Genomic DNA, 21,671 nt, shown 5'->3' on the forward strand with positions numbered 1-21,671 from the left:
AGCTGACAAGTACCTGCCTTGGTCTACCTCTCAACTAGGACACTAGGCTTAGCCTATACAATAAGAGCTCCAATGCTTGCATACACAGATGCTGGAACTCCACCCTGATATTCTGATTCAGTGGCTCTAAACTTCAGCTTTAAAAGGCTTCCCAGGCAAACCAAATTCTGTTTTGTAATGTGTTTGTTACCACATCGTGAGCAATGCAGGTCCCAGTTCCTATATCTATTAAATGAGGCAGATCATAATACCACCTCTTAAGGTTGCAGGGATGATTTGCTCTGAATATGTAACGTGCTTAGCACAGCACCTATCACATAGTAAACACTCAATAAACCTTAACAATCGAGGGAAAAGCCAAGCAGCCTCTGACATCTAGGAGCGGGCCAGGCATTCACAGGCTGGCCTGGCTGTTCTATTGACCATAAACAATGCCACAGAATATCAGACAAAACCACTTAGTAACTGCCATAGATCATGACAATATCAAGACCACTCCATAATCATGCTTGAACACAGGCAAAACACAACTGTCCAAACCACAAAATCTGAAACAGTACCTTCTCCCAGCTACTGTGAGTGACAGCTGCTTCCTTAACAATTACAGCTTCAGCTTCTATCTATTCTTTCCTCCTCCTAGGTGAGATGTACTCAAATACCCAATCATAAAAACTCCTCTTCCTGACAGCATCCAATCCAGAGCAAAGCCCTGTTTCCTTAATCCCTCCCCAAGAGGAGGGCCTCCACGCTGCCAAATCACCTAACACCAGTCCAAGTCCTCCAAAAAGCCTTTTCTTTTCTCTTTTTTTAGAGACAGGTGCTATGTCACACAGGCTGGTCTTGAACTCCTGGCCTCAAGCCGTCCTCTCTCCTCAGTCTCCCAAAGTTCTGGGATTACAGATGTGAGCCATCACGCTCAGCCCATCCTTTACTAACTCTCCCTGAGACATTCCACAGCTCCCCATAGTGCACCTTTTCCCTGGTTGAAATGAATAATAAACCCAACTTGTTCTACTCAGGTTCAACAAGTGTGTTCCTGGTGGTCTTTGGCTGGGGAGCATTGGTGGTATTACTCTGGAACACTTTTTTTATAATGTAGACAGCTTGGTTTTACCTTGGAACTATATCCCTATATCATTTGAAGAATTAGAGGTAGAATACAAGAAGCAATGTTGGTCATCCCCACTTGACTTAAGCACTGACAAAGATTAAGGATTAAGAAGCGTTGCAACTTTTGTAAAAGGATAACTACAACTTTTTATCAGAATATTCATTAACCACAAAATGCATTCTTATAAAGTAGGCCTGCATATTACCTAAGACCAAAAGAAAAAAAGTACCGAATTGTAAGGTCATCTACTTATAAGGTCAAAGTTGTGAAGTCACAAGCTGTTCTTAATTTTATAAATGGGCTGTATCAGAAATTCACTTAAAGTTTGTTTTTAACATAAAATCGACATTTCAGTTGAAACCATATCATAAATGGTGATTAGGTTTACCCTTCATTCCCAAAGCCTATTTAATTCTGAATATATGTTAAATACTGTTCAAATGTACCATCATTTATGTCTACATGTCCATGGAAAAATGCATTCTCACCGTTGGAGGTCCATCTCATCAATATCATTAAAATTAGCAATATATATCATGCTAGATGCCAGTAACTTAATTCTCTACGACTGTAGGAAGGGTGTGATCAGGACGCTTTTGCTGCATAAGGGTTTATTACGCCACATGGCAAGAAGCCTGGAGTTACGCAGCAGGACTGACTGGTTAATTCCATGAGTCAGGAGCTCAACAGCTTCCCAGTGACCTAGGTGAGTGAGTGCTAGCTTTGGGCTCTCTTGTCCTCAGAGCCTTAGTGATGGTGGCCAGCTCCGTGGTGCCTAGACGGCTGCAGCAATGACCCCTACTCCCCATGCAGACAATAATGCCCAATGAGGAAGAAGACACTTTATGACACATGTATTTCTTTTGGCAGGGAGGAGGAGGGCAGAATCTTTTCCAGAAGTACTCTCTGTTCCCCACGGTCCTTCACTATGAAAATTTCTCATTGGCCAAGAATGTATCACATGTTCATGCCTAAATCAATCGCTGAAAGAGAAAGGGGATTACCGTGATTGGTTTGGACCAGCGGTTCTCAGCCCCGCCTATACATTGGAAACACCTAGGAGCTTTGGAAACAAAATTCCAATGCCTGGTAACGGTATCTTTAAAAAGTTCTCCAGCTGTTACAAATGTATAATCAGAAGGGAGTCCTACGGCATGGCCTCATCAAGTTTCATCCCAGCCTGAGCCCCAGTGTGAAGTCTACTCTGAGAATGTTGGGGGGCAAACCTCGGAACAAAATCGGGCTTTGCCAACAGGTACTGGGGAACACAACTAACTGGATCTGTCACGTGCACTCACCTTGCTATAGCTAAGAGAAGGGATCCCTCCAGGTCAGTGACCCTCTAGATGACCTATAATGAGAAATTTAAAAAGCTTGTTATAAGAGATTTGATGGCTATCTTAATCCCCTGCTCCCCTGCGAAAAAGGGAAAATGAGGAAAACATTTTCTAAATTTCAGTTCAAGAGCACCTTGCTCTCTGGAGCTTTTTTAGACACTGTCCCTCCTCCCAGGGAGAAACACTGTGTCTCCTCCATTCCACACCAGCTTTGTCAGGGTATGCATAAGGCTTGAACGTGCTTGCACGCTGCTCTGCCTTCCTAAAATGTGCCCTCTTGAAGGCCAGGGGTAATGTATGTATTCTACTTTGTGTTTGGCACCCAGCACACAGGAGGCCCAATAAGTATTTGTTGAATGAAGAAATAGGGGACAAGGAGCAATGCCTAATATTAATAGTAAACGTTTATCCAGCACTTATTATATGCCAGGCACTATGCAAAGCTATGCACACTGAATAGACTTATTTACTCCTAAGACAACCCTGTGAAGTAGGAGCCACTATTATCCTCACATTAAACATAAGCAGAGTGCATGACAGAGACTACTTGTCCAAGGTCACAAGCTAGGGAGTGACAAGCATGAAGCTAGGTCCCAGAGAGTGGACTCTGGAGCCTTCACACTTGAGAGGAAAAAGCATGCTCCACCTGTGTTAGAGATGGATCCCTCTCTAGTGGATCTTTGTCTGGAGGAAGGCTGCAAGGGACTCTGGCCGCTGGCAGGCTTTGTAGCTTTTAGGTTCCTGAAGGCTTTTGCATTCTTGGGCTTTTTAGGGGGACAGGGAAAGGAGCATTGCTCAATGACATAGGAGGGGCTGGAAATAAGGAGAAACAAAAGAAAGCATCTAAAATCCTGCCCCTAAAAGGTTAGAGCCTGGAGCAAAGCTCTCCATTCATGGGCAAGAAAAATAAAAAGGCTGATACTTGAGTTATGTGTTGCATATGACACATAATTTACTTGTGCTTCAGAGCTGCCTCTGTCATTTATGGGGAACACCACCATCTACTGTTCTGCTCATCTCTGACAAACCACAGCCTGGAGAGGAATCATGGTTCTGGTTCTGTCTTCTGCACTGTATTATCCCAGACACAGGTCATTATTTGGCCATCTTCCCCCGACCTGTCCCTCCTCTCTATAGCCCTTATTCTGGTGGGTGAAACTATCACTCACTCAACTCTTTATGCCAGAAACACTGCAAGTCTCCCAAGATTCCTTGTTTCCTCTCCTCCTCCACATCCAATTGGCCACTGAGTTTTGTGGATTTTAGTTCATAAATCTGCAATCTGTTCATTCATATTCATTGTGTGCCAGGAGTATACAATGATGAACAGGATCAGACACATTCCTTCTCTCCCCCAACTTCAAGGAGCTTACCATCTTAAAAAGGGCATATTGCAAATGAACAACCCATTCTATAATAGAGTAGTAAATGCAAGAAAAGGGTAAGTAGAGTGCTGGGAGGGAACGCTGGGGGGCTATATGTTTCATCTGGGGAAGCCTGAGGATTTTTTTCTTGGCAATGCCCGAACTGAAATGTGAAGGATGTGTCCCAGGACCCTGGTGAAGGAAGAACTGGGAAGGAAGGCAACTGCAAATTTTTGGAGGCTTGAACAGAGCACTTCCAAAACAGCCCGGTCGTAACCCAGTAACCATACTGCCAAGTGGCTTTCCACTCCTCAAAATAAAAAGCCCAGCACTGTTCTTCCTGTCTCTGGAGGTCTGCCCTTTGAGTCTCCTATCACTTGTCATTCATTCATGGAGTATGTACTGAGCACCCACTCGGTGCAAGTACCGAGCTGATAGCGGCCTCAAGGGTGCTTCCAGACTTTAGGGAGTCTTTAATCTATTGGAGCAGACAGACCAGGGGGGCGCATTCCGGGAGTGCTGGGGGCTGTGAAGTCATGCTGGCAGCTGACGCTTAAGATGTTAACGACCGTTTAAGGACCCATCTGCCTCGCTGCGCACTGCTCACCCCGTCACTGGGGAGCTCTGGGCCTGCCACCTGCTTGTCCTTCCCCGAGGGATATAACCAAGCGTTCTAGTCACTGCCCGGAATGTCCTTCTCCCCTTGCCCAAGGCCACTGCTCGCCTGGAGCCAGCTCCAGCACAGCGTGCTCCTCGCGTGGCCACACTCTTCAGCGCGCAGCTCCGCCAAGTCGGTTGACACTGCGCGCGCGGCCAGGGAGCTCCTGGGGGCAGACGCCGTGCAGCCTCTCTGACGCCGGGCGCCCACCCCAGGACGGCTCTCTCCCTAAGCGGCCCCCACGCTCCGGCCAGAGAGCGCGCACCCGGGCGACGACTCCGCGCGCACGTGGGCGCAGCCTGGAGGCCCTGGGGACCCTTTCCCATGGGGGCGAGAGGAGACATTCTGCTGGTAGACCTCGCCCAAGGGGTCGCGCTGCCCACCGGCACCCCTCCCGGAGCCCCGGCGGGGACGCGCGGGGGCGCGCTTGGGCAGGAGCGCGCGCGCCCGGCGCCTCCGGGGGCCCCGCGACAGCGCAGGGCGGGCAGAGGAGGGGCCGAGGGCGGGGCGGCCGCAGCCTCCGCCATTCCCGGGCCCCCCCGGCCGCGGCGCGCCGCCTCGCACTTCCGCCCGCGCCCGCCCCGGCCCTCCCCAACCGCGCGCGCTCCGCCCGCCCCGGAGCCTCGCCCTCCGCCACGATGAGCAAATGAGCGCGAGCGAGGGCATGAAATTTAAATTCCACTCAGGGGAGAAAGTGCTGTGCTTCGAGCCTGACCCCACCAAGGCGCGAGTGCTGTACGATGCCAAGGTGCCGCCACGGAGGAACAGGGAGGAGGCGCGGGCCGGGAGACCCAGGGACCGGAGGCGGGGGCGGACAGCGGCGCGGAGCGCGGAGACCGGCAGGGCTCCTCGGCCTGCGAGGAGCAGTGCGGGCGGCAGGGGCGCTCGCGAGGCGCCGAGCGTGGGAGTCGGAGTGGGGTATGCGGTGCTTCCGCTTCCTCCTGGTGTGCCGGGCCGCGCATGCGCGGTAGGGGCCTCGCGAGTGCAGTGTCGTGAGCTCAGGGCTGCGGTTATTACCCGCGACCCCAGCGTGGGCCACGGGTGGAGGAGGCTTCTCGACTACGGCCTCATCTATCGCCTCAAATCTCTGCTCGTCTTATGCGGCCCTGTGCTGCGAGAGCTCCGGTGGGACCCCCTTGCTGTCCGACTCAGGTCCTAATATGTGGTTCCACGGCACTGGCCGCCGATTTGCGACGTTGTTGCTGTAGGACCCTAGTCGAGTTTAGGCCCAATCCTCATGTAGGCCATCCCGAGGGCAAGGTTGGCCCAGTGCTTTCGCCCCTCAGGGCCTTACAGCATTTATGTTTTCAGTCCTTGAAGGATTTGCGTGTTTCTGACCATGTTTGAGCAAAATTGAACCCCAGGCCCGTCCACCTAAGTCTCGGGGGCGCTAAACCACATCTTGCAGCTCATCAGGTGTGGCTGGTGGGCAGGAGTGAGCACCGCATTCCTCGAACCCTAGGGAAAACGCAGTTCAGTGACCTGGGTCCCTAGGGCCACCTGGGCAAAGCATTTGGCAGCAGGGACAGGGGAGGCTCCAGGTGTGTCTTTGGCGAAGCCTGGGCGGCTCTGTCATTTACCTCCAGGGTCTCTGGGCTGACTGAGTATGTTCTACCTTTGGTCCCCTTCCCCGCAGTCCTGGTCTGTTTTCTAACCCCCTCTGCTGTCCCTCCTCTCTCTTACCACCTCCGAGTCTCCCCGGAAGGCGGGGAGGGAGACAAGCCCCATCATTAGCCTCAGATGTTCCCTCTGGGGACACAGCAGAGAGGGATTCCGGAGTCTCCTGCCAACCTTCCTGGCATTGGACGCAGGGGAGCCCAGGAGACTACAACTGCCATAGGTCTCAGAGCTGCAGCTTTCGCCTTGCCTGGACACTCTTGTTAGTGACAAATCAGCCGGCCAATGGCTTCTGAAATTTCATCCTGTCTCACACTCAGAGACCAATCACGGGACGGTTGGACGGATGTTTCCTATTTTGAAGGCGTCCACTTAGGGGAAAAAATGGTATTGAAAGGAAAAATGTTTCAGCCTAGCTCTCGGTCTAAAAGAGGAGAGAATGCTTTCTTTTCTTTTAAAAATGATCTATGATCTAGTTTTCCTGATCTAACTTCCAATTTTCTGTATGTTCTATCATTTGCGGGCGATGTTTCCTGGTTTCAGATTGTCGATGTTATTGTTGGGAAAGACGAAAAAGGCAGAAAGATCCCAGAATATCTGATCCATTTTAATGGTTGGAACAGAAGGTGAGTGTACTTGTTAAACTGGACTGAAAATTGATCATCTTTGCAGCCCAGGAGCATTGCAGATTTCTTTAAGTTTTAGAAACACTTGTAGAGAAGTTTGTTTCATTTCCTATTTTTACTTTGTTATCAAAGCTAGCCTATTCTGAGGAATAGTTACTTTTAAGTCGATTATATTTGGATTTTCTATAGGAGATTCTGGAAACTCCAGTTGTTTCTGTGTCTGAATAAGTTACTTTTTGAGTTCATTTGTATCCTCTTTGTGATTTTAAAGTATTTAAATAGTTTTCTAAAATGTAATTCTGAGGCAGTTTGTTGCTGTGAGGTACTTTTAACATTTGTTTCATATCAAACTAAAATACTGAATTTTCCTTTTTTTGTTCAATTAGCTGGGATAGATGGGCAGCCGAAGATCATGTGCTTCGTGATACTGATGAAAATCGTAGATTACAGCGTAAATTGGCAAGAAAAGCTGTAGCTCGCCTGTAAGAATATAAAAATCAAGACTTCAATGTTATGCATTGTGTTTTCTCTTAATGTTTTGGATTTATAAAGTAGTTTTACCTATTTAAAGTGTGTAAGAGAAGAATGTTATTCTAAGTAACTACAGTGTTTTCAGAGTGGTTATTGCATAGTTTTCTGAAATGGAAATTACCATTTATTTTCTAAGATTTAATTATTTTTCAGATATTTAAGAATTATTGTTTATTATGTCTTGTTTTGATCTCAAGACCCATATCAGTTCAATGTCTAAATTTATTTCAGTTGTGTTTATCTTTTTCAGGAGAAGCACAGGAAGAAAGAAGAAGCGCTGTAGGTTGCCTGGTGTTGACTCTGTCTTAAAAAGCCTCCCTGTTGAAGAAAAAGATGAAAATGATGAAAACTGTGAGTGACTTGACTTCATTTTCTCTGGCTAAAAGGACTTTCACCTAGTCTTTTTATACCGCAGAACTGAGGGGAGGATTCATTGAAATTGTAGACAGGGAAACATTTCAAGATCGTTATGTATAATATTTGCCCCTTTTGTTTTTGACAATTAAAGTAGCAGTCAATATGATAAGTCAGTAAGTTAGTAATGGCGCCTTATCAAAGTCATGCTCATCACCATGTCTTCTTGGCCAGTGTCTTTGTATGAACCTCTCCCAGGTCTATTCTCACAGTCATTCTCTTCTTGGCACATCCCAGGCCTTGGCCTCACTTATAAATGCAACAGGAAACTGTAGGATCCTAGCTGATGAAACGCTTTCAGATCATTAGCTTGTGTCATTTTTGCATCCATTGAAATTGTTGTCAAAATAAATTTCCGTTGTGAAAGATGTAGTATTTATGTTCAGCATTTAAAATATATGCAGGACTTGCCAGGTGCAGTGGCTCATACCTGTTATCCCAGCACTTTGGCAGGCTGAGGTGGGAGGATCATGTGAGGCCAGAAGTTCGAGACCAGCCTGGACAACATAGTGATAGCCCATCTCCACAAAAAATAATGAAAAAAAAAACCCAACTAAGTGTGGTGGCGTGCACCTACAGTCCCAGCTATGTGGAAAGCTGAGGCAGGAGGATCACTTGACCCCAGGAGTTTGAGGTTACAGTGAGCTATGATCGAGCCACTGCACTCCAGCCTGGGTGACAGAGTCCCCGCTCTGAAAAAAATATACAGGACTGTAGTTTATTATTCCCTGTAGAATGCAAGCTACATCTAAATATTTGTGAACGTAAGGGTTGGTGAAGTGTATAATACGAGTTTGATGTTTTTGTTTTACCTAGCAATAAGCAGTTCCTCTGATAGTAATGAAGAAAAGGATGAAGAAATAAGTGAAGAAAGTGATATTGAAGAAAAGATCGAAGTGGTATAAAGTTTTTATTGTAAAAATTCTTTGTCTTTGTTGCATATTTTAGTGGTAAAATTCCATGGTAAAATTCTGCAGTTGTGAATTATTTTCTAAAGATACATTTTTAAAACCAATAATGTAAATTTTTTCTTGACATTTAAAGAAAAAAAACCCTCATTTTTAGTCACTGCATGAGTCTCTCAGTGGCTCTTTATGCCCATAAAGTGTTTCCAAAAATTATAGTTATCTCTTTCTTTCCAATCAAATTGTGAACTTTATTTTATAATGATAATTAATTTTTTAGTGGAGCATAACAGTTTGGCATCTTCTCCTTGCTTCCAAAGTTAATGTAAATCCCAGTGGTAAACTTAAATGGGGATGAAACAAAATGTGCATTTGTGATGTGGTTAGTGCCCTAAAACAAGTTAACTTTTGGCCTTTAATATACTTTCAATTAGCACACGTGGCATAATGTACATCTTGAGGAGTAACTGGATTTGTTTCATAGTAGCCTCTCGTGTGTTAGTCCTTTGGATACAGAGGCTCCTACTGTTTTAAATAGTTACAAATGGTATTGTTATATTGCAGAAAGAAGAACCAGAGCTGCAAACAAAAAGGGAAATGGAAGAAAGAACAATAACTATAGAAATCCCTGAAGTTCTGAAGAAGCAGCTTGAGGACGATTGTTACTATATTAACAGGAGGAAACGGGTATGCCAAGAGAACTTATAAAGCATGGATTTGTTGTAGCGCTTTCATTTGGCCATATTTTGCAATCACAGACTCAAATAATTGAGAAACTTGGAAGAATGAAGTTTATATTTTCAGTTTTGCAATGAGTCGGGTTTTAAAGTTCTCTGATTAAATTAAAACTCACGCAGCCCTGGCTGCCCATTGGAATCCTCTAGGGAGCTTTCCAGAATCCTGCTGTCTGGGTTAGGTTTAGCTTCAACTGAGAGGCTAAGACTTATTCATCTGTGGTGGAGCCCAAGTGTGGGTATAATTGTAGGGGCTCCCTGGTTGTTCACTAAGATTGAGAATCAGGGCTTACATTTATTCAAAAATGTAATACCATAATCAGCATAGGGATATGATTAGTAGAGGGAAAAAAATGATCAAAGGACGTCAGAATCTATTTATTTAAGAAGCTCTAGTTGAACAGAATTGGTTTTGCTTTATTTTGGTGTTAAAATAATGATATAGACGTGACCACTTTTTCTTGGAATATGTGGTTTATTACAATGGGATGCATACTTCAGATGTCTGTATTTTTGTTAACAGTTAGTGAAGCTTCCATGCCAGACCAACATCATAACGATTTTGGAATCCTACGTGAAGCATTTTGCTATCAATGCAGCCTTTTCAGCCAATGAGAGACCTCGTCACCACCATGTCATGCCACACGCCAACATGAACGTGCATTATATCCCAGCAGAAAAGAAGTGAGTACCAGCGTGTCTGGTGTCTTGTGGTTCTCTTTGTGTATTGGAGAAGTGGCTCCAATTTAGAACAGGTGACATTTGTCTCCAATTATTTTGAATTCATTTAATAATTCATAATTCATTGACTCATCAATCTAACATCAAAGTATTGTCACTTGTGTAAATAATTAGTGAAGATTCCACAAATCTGGCCAGGATCCATGGAGAGTGCACTGCCTCAGCACCGAGACCAGTTTTTTCAGTGATAGGTTCACGGTGAGAATTCTTTCCTCGAGAAACACCAGAATGGGCAGTGAGGATTTTCCCAAAGCTTGTTTACAAGCAGTCTTTATTCCAATCAGAGTTTAATTTTACAACTCTGCCCTATTAAAAATATGCAACTTCATTGTGAAATTTTGAACAGTATCTGACTATGACTTTATTGCATCTCTAATCTCTTCTTTTTAATCCTCCTAGCGTTGACCTTTGTAAGGAGATGGTGGACGGACTAAGAATAACCTTTGATTACACTCTCCCGTTGGTTTTGCTCTATCCATATGAACAAACTCAGTATAAAAAGGTGACTTCGTCTAAATTTTTTCTTCCAATTAAGGAAAGTGCCACAAACACTAATAGGTAAGTTCGATGGCCTGCACTTTCACCCTCAGATGTCAGCAATACAGTAATCAAATTTTTCTTTTTAAGAGTTCAGTCTGATGCTATGAGGCCAGCATGTTTGGAGGAGGGAAAAGATCGAAAACTGCCCATATGGGTGGTTTTCTTTTTTCCTGGGTAAGCTAAGTCATTATTGACTTTTACATGGCTCTCACAGATATTACCAAGTGAAGATCCCAGTGTAGAGAACTCAGGCAGGATGGTGAGCAGCTCTCCCCATCTTTTGGAAGACAGCGGTGGGTAGGCTGAAGAGAGCACAGGCCCAGAAGGGTGGAAGGGGTGGGTTTGAACTGAGATCGCTCACTTGCTGCTGTGTGATTTGGGGAGGTTCCTTCTGAGCCTCTTGCTTTTGCATCTATGTGATGGAGTGAATGCCCACTTCCCTGGTAGTTAATGTTGAATGAGAATGTTCATAAAGGACCAGCAACTTTTGGCCTTCAGTAAAGGTTAGTTCTCTTCTCGCTCTGATGTGTTACCACTTTTCTTCCCTCAGTGACCAAGCATGCTCCAATCTCTTCTTTTGGGGGTGGTGGATTCCTGCAAACTAAAGTCTTTTTCCTTTATCTCTATAAGCTACTACTCTATCTCCCTCCTTCCTCTCTTCCTGAGAGAGTGGTCTCTTATAATTTCCACTCACCTCCTGTCTTAACCACTTACCAACTGCCTTTACCTACCACTGCCCTTATACTCTTCCTCCGAGGGCACTGGTAACATCCCACTTGCCACGCGCTGTGCTTTGCACCGGCTGCCTTTCTCCACCCTCTCCTTCTCCCTTTGCTTCATGGCTCCCGGCTCCCCTGGTTCTCTGTCTGCCTCACCACCATCTCCTCTGAGCCTGCCTGCCTGTGAGGGCTTCTCTCCCCACCTCCCTTTCACCATGTCGGTCTCACCCCAGGTGAGAGACCTGCAAGACTCACTGAGAGCCTGTGTTGAAGTCCCTGCGGCCTATTCCTAACCTCAAGATTCCCAGTGTCCAGGGTGGACTGTGTTTCCACAAAGCTCCCCTGGTGCTTGTGCCTTTTTCTAGCCCTGCCATTAGTTACACTTTGATGAGATTATATGATACTCCTATTCTCTGGAGCAGGGTTTCTCAACCTTGGCCCTCTGAATGTTTTGGACTGGAGCATTTGTTGTAGGGCTGTCCTGTGCATTGCAGGATGTGTAGCAGCATCCTTGGCCCCCACTCACTAGATGACAGTAGCACACCTTCCCTCAGTTGCTACATCCAAAAATGTCTCCAGACACTGCCAACTGTCCCATTAGGGCAGAGTTGCTCACAATCGAGAGCCAGTTTTCTAAGACAAATGTAAAAAGGGCATCACAATCTTTAATGCCAGTGTGCCTTGCAGAGCTATGGAGAGGATTAAAACTACTTAATATGTTTGGTGATTCTTTTTTAAAAAGTATGTGTTTTGGTACATTTGGAGGTGCAGACTTCCAACCCTCTTGAAGTAGAGAGTGTTTTCTACCTTCAGGAGGCCCTTTAAGAAGCCCCCAGGTTCTGCAGAAGCTTCTTGTGCTGGCTTTGTGTGACACTCTCCCTCTCCCCTAGGAGCCAGGAGGAGCTCTCTCCTAGCCCACCTTTGTTGAATCCATCCACGCCTCAGTCCACAGAGAGTCAGCAGACCACGGGTGAACCGGCCACCCCCAAAAGGCGCAAAGCTGAGCCGGAAGCACTGCAGTCTCTGAGGCGGTCCACGCGCCACACGGCCAACTGTGACAGGCTGTCTGAGAGCAGCGCCTCACCTCAGCCAAAGCGCCGGCAGCAGGACACGTCTGCCAGCATGCCCAAGCTGTTCCTGCACCTGGAAAAGAGTAGGTTCATTCCTGGGGGCCCCAGGCTGGGGAGAGCCAACATTTACTTTGTGCTTAGTCTACGCTAGGCTCCGTGCTAAGTTTGCATGCGTGTGCAGTGTGTGATTTCCATGGCATGTCCAAAGCCCTGTTACGCCACATGCTTTGCAGAGCCGCAGATAGATGAAGCGGCCGGCACAGAACGTGCAGTGAGGCTTGGTGGGGGAAGACTGAGTTGTCTCCTCAGCTTTCCCTTCTCACCATCACTCTCTACCCCTTCTTGTGAGCAAATTAAGGTATTAGAATGCTGTGTTTTGTAGAGGTAGTCCTAAGGATTCATTCAAAATGAGAAATTCTAATGGGTTGTTTTGGTTTTTGTTTCCTTGTACTATCTCAGTAGTCTTTCTATTATAAAGTTTAATTTTGCAAATTCTATCCTGAAATATCAAAGTGAGAACACCCAGATTTCCATCCTCTCTTCTTACCCCATCTCAGCCCCAACCCAAGCTCCATTAGATCTGCTCACCTTGAATTTGAGCTGCAATGCTTGAAGGTCAAGATAAATTATGAAAGAGTTCACATTTTTTTTTCCAAAATGCACATAGATCGATTGACTGTAGTATAAAACTTTAAGCCACTGCTAATCATTTTTAAACTTGAAAAACTGCTAAAAACACATGCCATTAATTGGATACGATTGGATACAATGACTTCAGAAACTAACATTAGCTATCATAACATACACTAACCAGGTAAATAATGAAATTCCCAAATTAATGAAAACGTGGCTGTTTAACTTATGCTAACCTATGCCCTCTTACTAGTATTATTCACTTTACATTTATGAGCATATTGACAAATAAAATATGTGGTGCTCAGTGTTTACATAATTCCACCATTTACTGCCAAAAATGAGTAAAATGAAAGATTGATGCCAGCAGGACCAATGCTGTCACCCAGCAGATGTCAGACTCAGTGAAGAAGTTGGCAGTAGAGGCGGGTTGTGTGCTTGTCAACGGGCAAACTACATGAAGACCTCCTTTGCTAAGGTCAGGGCAAAACTCCTTGGAGCCGAATCCTCAGGCCCCAGTAGGTGTTTCTCATGCGTGTCCTTCTGCTCACCCCTGTTCTTCCCCCAGCCTCTCCTGCTGGGCTGACTCCTTCAGGTCTTGTGTGAAGTATTACCCTATCTGAACTCCCAAAGCTGTCATCACAGTGGCACTCAATGTTTAGGTGCCCGCTTCCTTATGTACCCCAACCCCAGCATTCCCATCACAAGCTCCTGAGAGAAAGGGCTGACTTGTTGCTTGTGTCACCTCCATCACAGCTCAGAATTGGGGTCATAGTTCCTTTATTAAAAGGATTTGTTTTGTAAACTTTGGATTCAGTCAAAAGGCCACATTCAAGGATCCAGAAGGCCACATGTGGCCTCAAGGCCGCAGGTTCCCAACCCCTGTTTTAGGTGCTTAATAAGTACTTGATGATTGAGTGAAGACTTGGAAAAGTTCTCAAGGGCAGAGTAAAAAAAGACATACATTTTTTAAAAAGTCCTTTTGGATAATCAAGTGCTAAAACAAAATCACTTTTTTTAACAGCTTTGTGGAGATATAATCCATGTACCTTATAATTCACACATTTAAAGTGGTTTTTAGCATATTAACAGAGTTGGACAGCCATCACCAAAAACAGTTCCAGACATTTTCACCATCTGAAAAAAAAACTCCACACCCATTAGCAGTCACTCATGCACCCCTCCCTGCATCCCCTGGCAACCACCAATCTATTCGTCTCTATAGATTTGCCTATTTCGGGCATTTCATATAAATGGAATCATATAATATGTAGGTAGGTGGTTAACAAGGATTGATTGAATGAATATTGGGAAGATTCAGTTGAGAAGGGTAAAGAGGCAGGTATTGTTTTTTTTAAAAGAAGATGCTAAAAAGTAAAGTGCTTTTTCTTTTTTTGTTTTCTTTGCATTTTTTATTTATTGAGGTGATATTCACATTTAAAATTAACTGTTTTAAAGTGAATAATTCAGTAGTGCTATCTTTTTTACCAGCTTTTTTGAGACATAATCCACATATCATACAATTCAAGTATACAATTAAAAGTGGTTTTAAGTGTATAATTTAAAGTGTACAATTCAGTGGTTTTTAGTGTATTCACACAGTTGTACAACCATCTCCACAATCAATTCCAGAACATTTTCACCATCTCCCAAAAGAAATTCCATATTCATTGCAATCACTTCCTATTTCCCCCTTCTGTAAGCTTTGGTGACCAGTGAGCTACCTTCTGTCTCTGTGGATTTGCCTATCCTGGACATTTCATGTATATGGAATCATAGAACGTGTGGCCCTTTTTGATTGGCTCCTTTCACTTAGCATAATGTTTTTAAGGTTCATCCACATCATAGCATGTGTCAGTACTTTATTCCCTTATTTTAACCAAATATTCCAGAGTGCTAACCATTACACCATGGAACCACTTTAACCAAATATTCCAATGTTATCTTTTATAAAAGAAAAGTTTTATTGTTAAAGATTAATAATTTCTGAGAACTAATTTTAGATTTTGTTCTGCTGTTTTTAACAGTCTTGATGACAGTCTTTAATTCATTTGCTGTGTAACTTACAGGCAAATAATTCTAATTTTTTTTTTTTTTGAAGAGACACCAGTACATAGCAGATCATCTTCACCTATTCCTCTGACTCCCAGCAAGGAAGGGAGTGCTGTGTTTGCTGGCATTGAAGGGAGAAGAACTAATGAAATAAACGAGGTAAAGAGTTAGTGTTTGATGTTTGTCCCTAGTGATTCCTTCACCTCTTGTGGTTGCTTAAATCCTATGGAAGGAAGTCAAGGTTCTTGAAGCATTGTGTTGTTATTACTGTAAGCATTAAGAAAATTGTACATGGGATTATGTTTAACAGTATGTTTTTGGTTTCTAAAATGAGAGATTTCTAAAAATTTGGTTATTGTTAGGATTCCAGCCCTATACTTATGATCATCTTTTATCTTAAATAACTGTGATTATTGAAATACCAGTATTTTCACTTTGTATAACAGGTGTCAACACACTTTTTCTGCAAAGGGCCAGAGGGTAAATATTTTAGGCTTTGTGAGCCTTATGGTGTCTGTCGAGACTACTTAACTCCAAAAGTAGTCACTTACAATGTGTAAATAAAATGAGTGGGCTGCGTTCCAATAAAACTTGATTTATGGAAACAGAAATTTGAATAGCATTTAATTTTCATGTGTTACAAAATATTATTTTGTTTGTTTTCCAGTCATCTAAAAATATAAAATGCACTCTTAGCTCATGATCAGTATAAAAACAGGTGGTGGCTGGGCCAGGTATGACCAGTGGGCTGTAGTTAGCCGACTTCTGTTTTCCATACCTGATTCTCCTCCGTTATTAACAGTAATATTAATTGTCGTCCCTTCCAGGGCATGCCATATGCCACCATTGTGCCAGACACTTGAACCAATTTACCTTGACTTCTTGAGATCAGCCTTGCCACCAGGTCTTCATTTGACAAATGAAGAAACTTTTCATTTTAAAACTATTTTTAAGGCCTGTTAGGTGATGTAGTATAGGTAGTGAGCATTTCAGGGGTTCAGAAGTCTTAGTCCATTGGCACATTTTGTGGATTTCCCCTAGGAGGTGGGATTTCCTTGTTTCTTTAAGATGAGTGGGAATTGTACATGGGAAGATGGCTTTACTAGGCAAAGAACACTTCATGATACGGGGACAGGGGTTGGCAAACTTTTTTTGTCAGATGATAAATATTTTCACGGATGTGTGCCATGTGGTCTCTCTTGAGATTGTTCCAGTGGGATAGCAGCATAATCCATAAACAAATGGCTGTAGCCGTGTGCCTCCCCCACCCCAGTTTGTTCATGGACACTGAGAATTTAATTTCATATGACTTTCACATATCATGAAATATTATTCACTTGATTTTTTTCCCAGCCATCTTGAGCACATGAGCATTGGGCTTATTTTGGCCCAGAGGCAATAGTTGGTTGACCCTGACCTTGATTTAGAAGGGAGAAAGCCTAGAAAGCCTGATTTGTGTTATAATGATTGTTGGGGGTAGGTTAGGATATTCCTAGTTCAAGCAGTCCCTAACGCACCCATTTTTCCAACAAGAAGGCACTGCAGGTTTTATTATTTAAGGGGAATCACATTTCTTTAAAAGGGCACCTGCGTATTCAGGCAAGGACCGTTCCCACTCTGGTCAGCAGTGCGAGTCCGACATCTAGTGGTTATAGGTACAGCCACAAGCCATAGTAAAAAAGTAAAAAGAAGTATGTTTTTTGGAGTTCAGCAGGCTCTTAGGACTTGTGAGATCTTACTGAATTCCTACCTCCTTATGTGCCTCTATCATGGTGTTTTTTAGCCAGTCCCTGCCCCACTGCATCAGGGTAAGGTCTGGCCCTGCACATTGCTAGTAAAGATCCACAGATGGTTCCCGTGCATGCCACACTGAAAATCCCTCCTCTAGAAACCTACTGTTTTCACCCATAAAACGAGTCTTTGATAAGTAGAAGATTATATACTGCATTGAAATGCAGAATTGAGTAAGTGAGGTACAGCCACTTGCTAATTAGCCAAATGACGTGCTTTTGTGCTGCAGTTCATGCCTCCAGTGATTGCAAATTCCTGTATGTTCCCTTTGACTACCACTGTCAAAATGGTTCCAAATGGTTCCCAAGCTTCAGCCATGCACACTGGGTGGGTGCCAGGGATGGTATAAAGATGCGGAAACAATCCCTGCTCTCAGCGCTCTGCAGCACAGAAGGCTGGGGCAGGGGTTGGGGGGCCTATGGGAGAGTCTAGAGCTGACAACATGGGGGCTGAAGTAAAACAGAGGCCTTCATCCTGCAGTCCTACGGAGCCACCTTGGTGCTTTTTAGCTTCTGTAGTTTCATTTTGTCTAATTGACTCTATGTCAGCATTTCTGGATTTTTGGGGACACCCTTCTTTGTCTCCTAAAGGATCTACTTCAGCCTATTTCCGTATTAAATTTGATGTCCCAAAAGCTAAAGTGGCAATTCAGTAGAGTAGGCTCTCGTTCTATAATTTGCTGAAGTACTTCTACGGAAACTCATTAGAGAGTTTTGAAATACGGCTCTCCCTGTAACAAAAGCCCCAAATCTACCCACAGTTCTGAAATTCAGAGGGAAGGCAGAGAAATCAGTTACCAAGTTTGAAGTCTATTTTCAGTCGATTCAGGGGTTAAAAGATTCAAATTAGTTTCCAAAATGAATCTAATAGCAAGAAATTAGGAAATCTTGAAACAATGGTGATATTACTCAAAACATCTTTGGGTTACTTTTTAATGCTTCATTCTCTCTAATGCAGCAGGATTTCCAATAAAGGAAAAGGGGAATCATGTTTCTTTAAAAGGGTAATAAGTAGTTTTAAAGGACCAAAATAGTTGCCATTATTTATGAGGAATAGCTGTTGAGAATAAAAAAATCAATATTTCCTTGATCTGATTTTAAGTCTTTTTGTCCTTCATCTTTGTTTATTTTTAATTAGCTTGTGTTTATTTTGATATAGTGGCATATTTTTTTCCTCTACGTACAATTTGCTGTCATAATTTTTAGGTGATTGGAAGTGTCTCCATTAAGAGTAACGAAAGCCTTCAATTCGTGCTTTTTCCCAGGTCCTGTCCTGGAAGCTCGTGCCCGACAATTACCCCCCAGGTGACCAGCCGCCCCCTCCCTCTTACATTTATGGGGCACAGCATTTGCTGCGGTTGTTTGGTGAGAATCCCAGTTCCTGCTTTCTTCTTTTCATTTTTCATCTTGATTTGCTTTTAGCACTCTTGTTAGCTTACATACATCTTATGGGTTGGGCTCTAGGTATCTAACTGATACAGAAATTTTGAGGTCTAAGAAAAATCATCCAAAGGTGGCCTGTTAAAAGGCACTTAACGGATCTTAAATTTCACAAAACTTATGTTTGTAATGTTTGTATTGCCACTCTGTCTTTGTTCAGTAGGAGTTTTTGGTTTTGTTTTATAACATGGATGTTAATTTTAGTTCCAATAAGGATAAGGAGGGACCTAGATGATCCTTGAGTGAATCCTATGCGTTGTCAGATTCTGCTAATTGTAAATGGTTTTGCCTTCATTTTTAATGCAGTAAAACTTCCAGAAATCCTTGGAAAGATGTCCTTTTCTGAGAAGAACCTGAAGGCTTTACTGAAGCACTTTGATCTCTTTCTGAGGTATTTTTATTGCTTTGTCAAAACTTACCTCTGTTGCTATATATATGACTTTTCTAAACTTCTCTTTAGCACATGTAGAAGTCAGCTCTGTGGTGTTTTAAATAGTAGCAATATAATATTACCTAAGTATGGTCGGTTCTAACTGTAATGGTAAAATAGGTTTTTTTTTTTTGATATTTCTTTTTCTATAATTTCTTCAGTTTCCGAGTCAGGGGCATTCATTGTACAGAGCTAAAGTTTTTTGTGTCACTAGAAGAATTCAATTGAATAAGCTTTTAAATAGAAAATAAATTTTCTAAAGTAGAAGTGATTGGGATTGATAATAATTTAGTTTTACATATTTTATTCGGGAGTACCTCAACCATTGGACTTTTCTTTCTTGTGTGTAGAAGAACTTAAATAATAGCATTTACATGTTGGTGTTTACTTTAGAGTTAAGAGAAGTGACCCCTAGTCTGTGCTGCTGTTTGTGAAGTCAGAGAAAAGTGTTGTTTTCTTCAACTGACAAAGTCAGTCATTTTCCTATCTAGTAGGGTCACTTCGCCCTAGGCTCTGCTTGTTCCCACTCTCCCACCCAGGTGATGTCTGTTGACCACTTCTTCTCCTTGGCCTTCAAGGCTAGTTGTCACCCTGCCTTGCCCAGCTTGTCCTAGCTACCTGAGCTTGTTTCTTCCTTCTCATTAAGGGGCACCTTTTCCTTGTAGTCAGGCCCCACCCTGACTTATCAAGGTCAAAGTGGGGCCCAACTACCACGCAGGTGAGCGCCCCAGCCAGAGAAATGGGTCTTTGGTTTTAAAAGATAACTTTCATGTAGGCATTTTGAATAAAGGGTCCATTAGTGGAATTAGACTTAACATTTTACTGGAAACAAGTTTCAAAAATTCTCTCTTCCCTCCCAGCCTCCTTTTCAAACAAACCCACAACTCTGGCATAAAATTTTGTTAACTGAAATCAAATAGTGCCAAGAAAATACACAGAGATAGCTGCAAGTTAGCATGGGAAAGCTGGCTAATTTTGAAGTATGCCTAATACAAAATATGAAGTAGAATTTTTAGGAAGTAACTTAGAAGGATTTATAGGTAAATATAGTACGAAAATTAAAAAATATGTCCAAAGACATCAGTTGAAACCAGTGGACTCAATAATGGCGATAAAAATGTTACAATCACGGAAGGAAAAAAGTTAGCTGCCCAGTGAATTTTGACTCGTTTTTACTAAAGAAGATATTATACATTTTTAGGAATTTGGGCAGGTGGGAGGTAGCTGGGAAAACAAGTATGAAAGTAATTAGCTTACTAGTTAATATTGCAAATTTGAGAATGTTTTAGCCCTCCATGGCAAAATCAGTTGAAGTTTGAGTCAAGATATCATCTGCATATTGCAGACTCTTGAATGCCTGGCCACATTTTAACATCCATCTACACACGTAAGTCTTTTTATGTTTTGGTACAGTAAGCTAGAACTATAACACCTTTTGGCATGGCAAGTTAGGACACGAAATGCTATTACTGGTTATTCTGTTCAATTTTGGTGTAATGTTGCTCATATAAACAACATAAATTTCTCATGACATTTGTTGAATTTATAATTTGTTGTTTTTTGTACTTTGAAAAACAGGAAAATGTAGAAATATTCACTGAGGCTTTTTTCCCACTGAAGTGTTTGTATAACCAGACTGCCACCTAGCGGAGTGTAGGTCCTATTTCTCTTTGTACACCTGGTGATGGTGAAGGGATTCAGATATTAATAGATAGTAATTAATGTAGAAGCTGAATAAGTGCAATGGAAGTAATCAGTATATAGAAACCTAGATTATGGTCTTTTTTTCTTTCTAATACCAAAAAAGAATTGAAATGTTAGTTGGTTAAAAGATAATATTTTGCTTAGTGGTATATAGTCCTTACTATGATGCTCATTGGAGCCATTTTTTTCTTTTGCCAGGTTTTTAGCAGAATACCATGATGACTTCTTCCCAGAGTCAGCTTATGTCGCTGCCTGTGAGGCGCATTACAGCACCAAGAACCCTCGGGCAATTTATTAAAGTTTTGATGGTTCTGTAAGACCAGCTGCACCATCTAGCTTTGCGCTCTGGGTTCCAGGTGAAGAACTAACAAAATGATGGGTCTTCCTTACACAGAGTGCAAATGTAACGCCCATCCTGTGGGCTCCGGCAGAGGTGGGCGCTGTTGTTTTAGTTGCCCACATACTGTAGTTATTCTGTTAGTAATTACTTCCGAGGTGCCTGTAAGGGCTCTGCTACACTTACTACTGCACAGGCCATCTGCGATGGCAGAAAAAAAAAAAAAAAAAGAGCAACTATGTTCACATGAAATGTTCATGAAAGTGTACATAGGTTAGGCCATTTGGGTAGATGTTTCAGTTACTTAGCAAGAATGACATTGTTTTGTTATTTGTTAGCATTAAACAAAAATTTTTTTGAAAACTGTTTTCATTCTTGTGATGAGGCTGAGCAACTCTGTCCAACAAATTTTAGTTTGTACTTGGAAACTGCAAAGTAGTCTCAAAGTATTTTAGAGGGAATTGGTATTGATGGCAAAAGAAAATTTGCAGCTATACATTTGCTTATAACGGTTCCCTCTTTGTGAAACATTATTTTTGGTGATCCAAATAAAGCATTGCCTGTCTTGTTTGAGATTTTATAGCTATACTTTGTTGTGTAATGTTATGGTTCCCTTTCTGTAAAATGTTATTTTGGGTGATCTAAATAAAGCATTGCCTGTCTTGTTTGAAATAACCAAGAGAGAGAAGTTTTTCTCTGGCTTTGTCCTTTTCTCTCTATTGCAGGATAACAGTGGGATAACCTTGATTCATAACTTTTTGTTTTATTTTGTTTTACCTTTGTGTCTTTTTTGTTAAGTCCCCCTTTGGTTCTGCCTCACTTGGCATGACTAGACAGTGGTTATTGGAAGCTCCTTTGGTTCTGTGCTGTCTCGTTGCTGCCCTGTGGGCTCATCTGGGGCCGACACCAATTTATCCT

The 21,671-nt window shown here is 42.9% G+C and overlaps 1 protein-coding gene across 3 annotated transcripts; it reads left to right on the forward strand.

Moving 5' to 3' along the window:
* The first annotated feature begins 5,006 nt into the window (after positions 1 to 5,006).
* On the forward strand, positions 5,007 to 21,425 carry MSL3 (male-specific lethal 3 homolog (Drosophila)). 3 transcript variants are annotated; one of them, XM_012657570.1, is made up of 13 exons: positions 5,007 to 5,218; positions 6,631 to 6,713; positions 7,100 to 7,195; positions 7,495 to 7,595; positions 8,475 to 8,557; positions 9,128 to 9,250; positions 9,821 to 9,981; positions 10,438 to 10,596; positions 12,188 to 12,450; positions 15,102 to 15,211; positions 18,108 to 18,207; positions 18,589 to 18,673; positions 20,615 to 21,425. In XM_012657570.1, the coding sequence occupies exons 1-13, from the start codon at positions 5,117 to 5,119 to the stop codon at positions 20,712 to 20,714; spliced, it is 1,566 nt and encodes a 521-aa protein (XP_012513024.1). In that variant the 5' UTR covers positions 5,007 to 5,116; the 3' UTR covers positions 20,715 to 21,425. The 3 variants fall into 3 exon arrangements, with proteins under 3 accessions (XP_012513024.1, XP_012513025.1, XP_012513026.1); XM_012657571.1 differs by lacking the exon at positions 5,007 to 5,218 and adding an exon at positions 5,469 to 5,622; XM_012657572.1 differs by lacking the exon at positions 5,007 to 5,218 and adding an exon at positions 5,563 to 5,595.
* The last annotated feature ends 246 nt before the right edge of the window (positions 21,426 to 21,671 follow it).

Source organism: Propithecus coquereli, unplaced genomic scaffold (genome assembly GCF_000956105.1).
Source record: "Propithecus coquereli isolate 6110/MARCELLA unplaced genomic scaffold, Pcoq_1.0 Scaffold548, whole genome shotgun sequence".
NCBI classification, from domain to species: domain Eukaryota; kingdom Metazoa; phylum Chordata; class Mammalia; order Primates; family Indriidae; genus Propithecus; species Propithecus coquereli.